Source organism: Mangifera indica, chromosome 2, assembly GCF_011075055.1.
Source record: "Mangifera indica cultivar Alphonso chromosome 2, CATAS_Mindica_2.1, whole genome shotgun sequence".
Lineage (NCBI taxonomy): Eukaryota > Viridiplantae > Streptophyta > Magnoliopsida > Sapindales > Anacardiaceae > Mangifera > Mangifera indica.
The window spans coordinates 5,426,740-5,436,040 of NC_058138.1; the positions used below are offsets into that span (position 1 = coordinate 5,426,740).

At 31.6% G+C, this 9,301-nt stretch overlaps 1 protein-coding gene across 5 annotated transcripts; it reads left to right on the plus strand.

The window, feature by feature from the left end:
• Positions 1 to 3,378: 3,378 nt before the first annotated feature.
• LOC123209136 lies at positions 3,379 to 8,665 on the plus strand. 5 transcript variants are annotated; one of them, XM_044626927.1, is made up of 4 exons: positions 3,379 to 5,718; positions 5,820 to 7,499; positions 7,606 to 7,814; positions 7,919 to 8,665. In XM_044626927.1, the coding sequence occupies exons 2-4, from the start codon at positions 7,318 to 7,320 to the stop codon at positions 7,960 to 7,962; spliced, it is 435 nt and encodes a 144-aa protein (XP_044482862.1). In that variant the 5' UTR covers positions 3,379 to 5,718; positions 5,820 to 7,317; the 3' UTR covers positions 7,963 to 8,665. The 5 variants fall into 5 exon arrangements, 4 of the variants coding, with proteins under 4 accessions (XP_044482862.1, XP_044482863.1, XP_044482865.1 ...); XM_044626928.1 differs by having other exon boundaries at positions 3,379 to 5,266; positions 5,822 to 7,499; XM_044626930.1 differs by having other exon boundaries at positions 3,379 to 4,801; positions 5,822 to 7,499.
• Positions 8,666 to 9,301: the final 636 nt, after the last annotated feature.

Here is a 9,301-nt window from a genome sequence, read left to right on the forward strand (position 1 = left end):
TCTCAACACAGCTGATATTTTTGGTAGGATAAATTTATAGTTTATGAGAATGACAAGAAAGGGTGTAGTCCTAATAATATAGGTTAGTCCATAGATAAATGTTTGGTTTTTGGATTCATAATTTAATTTGCTTTTTGGTGCAAATAATTCATAAAAAAATGATTTAATCATCATTGCTGCTCAATCTTTCTTGGGTGGCTATTTGCTTCCAATTTTTTTTTCTTTGCAATTCCATACACTATTTGACAAAATGTCAAAAGTAGATAGATAATTAATCGGAACAAAAACAAAGTTTTTTCAAGCAATATCCACATGATAGTGATTGTACTCTTAAAGATAATAGGATGTCAGACCAGCTTGTGTTTACATTTCAACGACCATATTACAATTGAGATTAAATTTGTTGTAAGTGAAACTTGAAATGACTTTCTAACCACTGTGATTTTGGTAATAATTAATTTTTATTTGAGTTAAATCATTTTTTTTAATAGATAAATTAAAAAACTTAATTTTAAATTTTATCAGAAAAATATTTGAATTCTTACTTTCTTGTACTTTAATCCATTTTGCATTATCCCTATTTGAGGCAATTGCTCCCCTACCATGTGAAGAGAATATTTTTAGTGAAACTTGAAAAGGAAGATAAGAGGGAATAAGATTAAGACCCCCATCACCCACCAATAGAGAGATAAAGAAAGGGTATAAATTTTAGTAGGATCACCTTACTTAACAATATTTAACTACTTGGACTCTTTCATTAATGGAGTATCATAGGATTGTATTTTAATGTGTATCAATTTGAATCGATAATATATATCGTATCATAGGATATGTATGTATCGTATTATGCATTCATTATATGTATTAATTTGCTACATCTTAAAATACAAATCCTTTTTCATCATATGTATTCATCTTATATATTCATCATATGTATTGTATCGTATTATGCATTCATTAATAGAGTTTCATCCTCATAATTGGTACCATTTCATTAATGGAGTTAAAATCAAATTATTTAATTATTTGTTGGTTGTCAAACTTTAAGGTGCTTAAATAGGTTAATTCAATTTAAAAATAATAATTTGATTCAAATAAAAGTTTTTAATTAAAAAAGTCAATATAACTTCAAAGGTACAATCCGGGTTAAATAATCTGAAAAAAATATAAAAATCTTATATAATTATTTAATCAATAAAAATACAAATTTGTTGTTAATACCTATAAGTAAATAATTATATTTTAATAATATTATGAGTTAATAAATATTTATCTATATAAATTGTTATTTATTATAGATACAAAAGATTTAAACTTTATTTTACACTGAGCAAAACAAGAGTTGGCTCCGATCTCATCCAATAGCCCTAATATTAAGTTAAAATCGTGAAAGTCGAATTACGTATTATACAATATATTGAAAATTTAATTGTCTGAATTGTATATCATATCATATTGTAAAACATACCTTTTAAAAAATAAAATAATGAAATTTAAATTTACATGTCATCATTTTAAAAAAATCACAAACTTATCTAATTTTTAAAATTTCTCATATACACCTCTACAACACATTATTTTCGCTAAAAATGTGTATCAATTCGAATCGATAATATATATCGTATCATAAGATATGTATTGTATCGTATTATACATTCATCATATGTATTATATTGTAAAATAGGTATCATATATCATACGCAATGACAGATCCACCAAATATTGAATAAAAGAAATAATGTACTAAAAGAAATAATATAATAACACAACTAATTTATTTATGCAAAAATCTCTTCCATGTGAGGAAGCAAAAAAATTTGTGGGAATTTAATGATTCACTTAAATCCAATATAATAAAAAAATGTTTACAACAACCGCAATCCATAAGAAATGTTTTACACAAATTTAGAATTCAATCACAATCTAACATAAATGAAATACACAAACATTGAGATGAATTCAAATAACCATATAAGAAGTAGATCTTTGGACTGTATAACTCAATTGCAGTTGTTAAAATCAAAACTCAATTATCCATATTAAAGATCCACTCATCTTGTTGTGTATGATCAAAAAATCAAGTTATAATGGTATGTCTAAATATTTAAATATTTGAATATCAATTATTTAAAAATAAAAACAAATTAAAATATTTAAATTTCAATTATTTAAAAATAAAAACAAATTAAAATATTTAAATTTCAATTATTTAAATATGACAGAAAATTAAAATGGTATACTTGAATTGATCCTTAAAACAATTAAGAAATTTAAATTAATCATTTGAAATATTGGTAGCTTATTGACCTTACAACTAACTCATTTACTTTAGAGGGATTTCTAAAAATTGATCAAACTTTTCGGTTTTAATAATATTTCTCTTAATTTTAGGGGATAAGACATCCAAATGGTATCTTTGTTTTGAAAACAATTTTGCCTATTCTCATCAATGAGCATTTAAAAGTAATCAACTTTGATTATTATGGAATTGCTTAAAAATTAAGTTTAATTTGCAACTTATATGATTGACTTCTTTTCAGCAATAAAACTTGTTATTGAATCTATATGTTACCTTTCCTTTTACAATTAGAGTTCATTTTGTAATATATTTCTTAATTCTCAAACATTTATGCTTAGTAAACTATAATAATTATATACTACATGACATTCAATGACACCTACACAAAACCATTGATAATTGATAGTAGTTTGTATATAAGTTTTTGTTATGTTGAAACAAATACAAATTCTTCGTTTGTAATAAAAAACTTAAAATATTTAACTGAAAAATTTTATAAATGAATGCTAACATCGGCTAGCCATCAACTATGTTTAAAGGTGTCAAATGAGCTAAGTTGTAGAAGCTCAGAAAAAAGCCTGACACAAAAGGGTTTGGCCTGCTATAAAAGCGAGCCAGAGTGGGCCTATGGGCTGTCCAACTTTGGCTGTGAGCCTAGGCACAAGCCCATGGGTTGGCCCTGATACTATTCAAAAATTTTAAAAATACTCTAATATAATTAAGTAATTAATTAATATATAAAATATTATAAATATATATAAGAAAAAAAAAATTAGACTTAAAAAAATGAATTGAGTTCTTTGTATCAATGATCAATCTCACATGCATGAGATAATCAAAATTTTAACTTGATTGAAATATTTTACTTAATATTTATTTATAATAAGTGAAAGAAGTAAATGATTTTATTATTCTAGATATAGGACTCTTTGCAAAGTCCAAAAATTTATTAATGATATTAATACAAATGTTGCTATGCAAATTTTAAAAGGTAGAGATGCAGCCCATAAAGGCCCAATGGGCCAATTCCCCCTACTTCAACCCAAAACTCATCCAAATGGCAACAATAAAAACAAAATCTCAAACTCGCGGAGGAGTTCTCTCTTACAAACAGTGCAATACAATAGATTCTCGGCCTCAATCTCCATCACTGATAGTCAGTGATTAAGCTTCCGTGTATTGCTTATTTCAAGTCTTAATTTTCTTTTATTTTTGTTTAGGGTGCTGTTTCAGTGATGCCAAATTGTCTTAACTAGTTCATGAGCGCCTTCAATGGCCACTAAGCTTTTATCTTTAACATTTTCAAACAAAATCCCCAAACAGGTTAATTTAACTGCCTGTATATCCTCACTTTCTTGTGCTAATGCCCTGCAAGTTACTGATTATGAAGCAAAGATTCAATCTTTGAGGAATCAGCCATACCCGGATAATCTTATCCGGGTTTAGGATAGCACTGGCGACTTGAACTCTGCTGTGACGACATTTAAATGGGTATCTCTCCAAAAAGGGTTTCAACACAACTGATACTTATGGTAAGATAATTTTGTAGTTTAGGAGAATGAACAAGAAAGGGTGTAGTCCTAATAGTAGAAGTTTTGAGATAATAATTATAAAAGGACTTATTTTGAGCAATCGAGTGGATGATTCGGTTATCATTTTAGGAGAGATTTTATGCTGGATTTGAGCTGAAATTAAGTTTCTATACCTGTATAATACCACTGTTTTGTAGGGAAAAAAAAACTAGGGGAGGGAATCCGACTGTTAAGGTTGATGAGAGCTTCAAATCTTTTGCCAGATGGGTTGATTTATAGGGAGTTAATTAGATGCACGTGTGAGATCCATACGTTAGATGATGCGAATTATCTTCTTGAAGAGATGATGGAAAATGGTAGAACACCTGCTGTTGATGTGTTTGTTGATCTAGTAGTAGGACTTTGTGCTATGCTTGAAGGCTGTTGCAATGCTGGTAAAGTTTTTTTGGCAAAAAGTATCCTGGACAAAATGGATGAGAGAAACATAGCTGATTGTGATTCTTGGAATATTCTAATCATATGGCTTTCTGAGAATATGGAAATAAGGAAAGCTGATGAAATCTTTGTAGAATGTTTATATTTTCCATAGTTCCTGACTCTGCGACATACTCAGCTTTTGTTGTAGGCAACTGTCGGTTGAGAAAGTATGAGGATGCTCTGCAGGCATTCCATCGGGTTTGCATCAAAAATTGGGTTCTGGATTCTATATCTTATTAGGACTCATGGGGAGCCTTTGCCAGGCAGGAAAAATTTGGAGGCTGCTGAAGTATTTCATGTCATGTCGAAGGACAGATGCTCCCTCAGTCCTTCTTACAATATGCTGATAGGTTGCATGTGTAGCATGGGACAAGTGGATAAAGCAATTAGGCTACGGGGTTTTTCTTACAGTTCTAATACTTCTTATACTACTTTAACTTACACGACAATCATGCATGGATTGTCAAAATTAAAAATGGCTATAGGACTAATGGTAATTCTCTCACAAATTTTGGTGGACAGTTGTGCTATAGATGTGGAAGTATATTGCATCCTCATACAAAGCATGAGTGCACAAAATTGAACTAAGGATTCTGTTTTCTTTTTCAATGTGCTGGTTAATGAGGGTTTAGTGTCTGACCAAGAAACAATGCATACTCTTCTGTGTTGTTTGGCTAGCCAATCTGACTTGCACATGGTTTTAAGTGGGATTGATAAACTAGTTTCTAATAGTGATACTTTGGATTCATCTATGTGTAACATACTTATCAATGGCCTCTGGAAAGAGGGTCTAAAATGTGAGGCATCCTGATTATTGGATCTGATGTTGGAAAAAGGTTGGGTACCAGATACTATAACTCACGGACTGTTGGTTGGGTCTTTCTATTCAATGCAAGAAATGAAACTGTAATTAGAAAGTTTCTAAATTACCCTGGTGGAAAACTTGCCATGATGGGATGTGAGCTTCTTTGGGATCTAATGTAGCAGTTTTCGTTGAGTTGCATGAGAAATCAGTCTATAATGGCATATGATTGTAAACATGCCAGATTAGTTGTTCTTTACCTAGCTATCTTATAATCTGTGACATGATGCTACTGCATTGTAAATTCCAAAGGGAAACTTATTGGTCGAAATCTCTATAAATGTTGTGGAATCATTAGCTTTTTGGTCCACTGTATTTTTTGTGTAGTACTTGTGCTTTGCTCTTTTCATTATTTCCTGTCAGTTTAATTGTTATTATGGTGTAATATGCTCAATACGCACTTGGGAAATCTCCTTGTTCTGTTAAGTCATACCTGGCATACTATCAATGAAGTTAGTGCTAGGGTATTTAATTTGACTCAAGTCAATTTCTGAAAAATGATCCTGTGGTACATTACATTTCTGCCCATATTTAGCGTCAATTTTACCGTAAGATTTAGAATGTTTTTATATATTGGATAAATATGAAAGAAAAAAATTTTCAATTCCCTTCCAATGCAGAAGCTTAACGTTACTTATTTTATTTTCAGAGATATCAAGCAGTGCCCTAATAAGTTTGAACTGGTTATCAACTTGTCCATCAGACTATTTGGATTCGTAGTTTTTGAGTAGAATGAAGAGGGCAGAAAGATTATAATCAGGAAAGGACTGAGGTCCGAGGAAAGACTGGAATTGCAACCTGCAGGCTAGAGATTGTTGCATATTTAGCAGCTGAAGTTCATTCTTCAACAATATGATTGTTGTTGAACTCTATCCGACCGCAGTTGCTACAGAAGCAGTTTTCATCAAGTTTTAGTCATTGATGTAAACTTTTACCGGTTACTTGGTTGAAGAGTGACAGTTGGTACAAGTTTTCTTCAGCTGAAATTCTCACAGGGAAATGGAAATTGAAATGATTAATTTAAGATACAAATTGCTGTAAAGTGACAATATAGTTAATGACTAATAAAAAAAGCTATAATTTAACTTGATTGCTCCAATGGGCATATATATGACTTAGCTTGTGTCTCCTAATATTAATTCCTAGGTTTGTCCTCGAATTTGATATACTGCCTAATCTGTGTTATATTTTGAGGAATTGTGTTTTCTGGGTTGCAGATTTTCAATGAATATTTATGGGTAGTTTTGTTGAATGAGCAGAGTTTAAGGATGCAAGTGACAAGGAAATTCTAGCGGACCTGTTGTTCCAGGCGACCTACAAATATAATGTTAATGTCTGGAGATCGAGATTTCTCCAATGCTCTCTATCAATTGAGGATGAGAAGATACAACATTTTGCTTGCTCAGCTACGAAAAGCCTTGGCTCTTCTCCTTGCAGTCACCAAGATCATATGGCTCTGCACGAGTCTTGTGGCTGGGGACCCTTGTTTACGACTAAAATCGGTAACAAATTTCAGTCCCTAATGATATGCCTTTTGCTCATGTACAAGTTCCCTACCTCGTGTATCCTAATCAGAAATTCAGTAACAGTGCTCTAGTTGATATGTTGGAAGATGAAGAAACCTATAAATTATCACCACCCTGGTACTAATTATAATCCCAAGAGTTTTGTTATGGGCCTTGCCTGGACAAATTTGCTCATTTCAACCTTGCTTAAAATGGTTATCGAAATCATTATCCACCACAATCTTTAATGCCAAACAATCGCCCTAATTGTAATCAACTCGTAGTTCTGTCCAAAAAGGTGATGAAGTCACCAAATTTGATCCTATTAGCATGAATCCGAAGCCTAGATTTTTAAGTAAGTTGCAAAATGGACATATAAAGCATAGGAGGCTGTTGTTTTTGTCACTAGTAAACTCAATTAACATTTCTAGTAGTGTCATATGGGGAATGCAAGGGTGTCCAAAACCTTCTTATTATGTCCAAAGTTGTATAGGTGTAGTGTTCCTAGCATTGAACTCCTTGAAAAGTAAGATGATAATGGCAACTAAAGGTAATATAGTCGATTGCATTTCATGTGGGGAGCAAATGCATCGGAATATTGTAATTAAAAGGTCCTTGGAAATTGATATTGATCAGTAATACATGGTAGTGAAGCAAAACATTGGAGCTATGAACTTGTATGTTGAGAAGAATGAGAAACTTTGGAAATGTGTGAACCCTATTGTTGGTAATCCTACACAAATCTCGGAAATGACATGGGAAAGAATTAAAAAGCTTATGATGTCTCCTGGAGGACAATCTGCAATAATGGCTTCTCAATGCAGGTAAATTTTTTTTTGGTTGTTTAGATTAGCCTTTCTTGGCTTCTAGGATTTATAAGTGGACTGTTTTTTTATTCTGTCTTGTGTGCTTTTGCATTTTTGTTTATAGGTATGAAGTTGGTGCTACATTGAAGAATTTGTGCTTGACAGAGTTTACATTAGGCGACATACTTCAGATCTTGAATATGGTAATTACCATAAAGAAATGGATTATTCATAATCAAGCTGGATGGCAGCCGTTTATCATTGCTGTTGCAGAGTGCAGTCCTGAATTAGGCTCTACATCTGGTTCACAAAGTTTCAATCTTGCTATCCATGGTAAGTTAAAAGGGGCCACTTGATAGTTTGAAAGGTATTAAGTGTATATAGATAGATGATTTGTTGCAATAAGGTTCCTAAAACAAAAGTCTTCTTGTGCCAAGACTCATTATGTAGGTTTACTAATGATGAAAGTTGTTACACATGATGGCTCCTGTCTAGATTTTCAATTAGAAGTTTCAAGTGAAAATTTGCTAGATGTGTCAAAGAGTATACAATGCAAGGCTCTGAGGTACACGAAACTGATCATCTGCTCTGCATCTTCCCGATTCTATCAACAATTGCAAGGATGATCCTGCTGTTTCCACATTTCGATGAAACATATTTCTATAGAAAAATTTCCTGCCTCTCATATAATTCGTGGTGCCATGAGAACTCTAAATGCAAGGCCTAATTTAAAAGTGGCATTTGAAGATGCAAGAGTTTGGTTAGTTTGCAGAGAAGCAGATGACACAATTTACAGAAATTTATGAAAAAAACATCCAAATGTAAATTAGATAAACATAGAAAATGTTCTGGTGGAAGCTTCTCATTCTCCTATGATCACATCATACTATGACGATATCAAGATGAGTCACGCAAAGGTTGCACAATGCTGTAAAGTTCTTATTTTTCCGTATTCTCAGAATAAATAGATTTATAAATTCATCCCTCTACAGCATCAGTATAGCAGTTTGCCACTGTGTTTGCTGTACTTCTTTGAAAGCTGTATGGTTCTCAGAGCTTGTGAAACCATTATTCCCTTGGCTATAATCCTTATATTGAAGTCTCCTGTATGCAAACTTTGATAGAAAGATCAAGTGTTTCTTATTTTTGCCCCCGTTTGGATAGTGCTTCCACTTTTGCATTGAAGCTTTTCTTGCTGTTAAATTGCCGCTAGTTTTAAGGTTTTCAAGCTTGGAAAATAGAAAGTTTCATACTGTAAATACCAATATTTTATGGTACTTATTTGAAAACATTATTGAGTTGGTTCATAAATTTAAAATCCAAATAAAATATGTTAGATTTGTGTTATATTATTAGGTTATATTTGAATCAAGTTTAAAAAATAATTGACTCAAACAAACCCTAAATAAGCTCAATTGAAACAAACTCGGGTTTTAATTCGAGAATTAAATATTTTGAGCTTAAACTTTAGAGGTGTTCACTTGCCAAGTTTATGAATTTGAAAATTTTTTATATGAATCAATTAAAATAATATCGTTTTGATTAATTCACATCAAAATAGTGTTATTTTAGTTATTTTTTATTTGGTTCGAACTCGAACTCAAGCCAAACTAGACTCGACCTCTCTCAAGAGCAACTTTGAAGCAAGTTTAAACCCGATTTGATTCAAAGCCAACCCTACATATTATCAACTAAGTTAAAATTTACTTCCTAAGTTACCATTATTAATGTTACATTAATTAATATTTATAGATATTTTAGATAATCTCACAAAAATATCACTATGCAAGTTCTATAGGGTTAGAGATGCAGCCCAATGG

What these genes read in the sequence shown, in the direction of transcription:
- LOC123209136 (XM_044626927.1), top strand. Translation starts at nt 7,318, where the DNA reads ATGGTAGTGAAGCAAAACATTGGAGCTATGAACTTGTATGTTGAGAAG. An exon ending in ATAATGGCTTCTCAATGCAG is followed by an intron (nt 7,500 to 7,605) that starts GTAAATTTTTTT and finishes TTTTGTTTATAG; the next exon opens with GTATGAAGTTGGTGCTACAT. An exon ending in TTTCAATCTTGCTATCCATG is followed by an intron (nt 7,815 to 7,918) that starts GTAAGTTAAAAG and finishes TCTTGTGCCAAG; the next exon opens with ACTCATTATGTAGGTTTACT.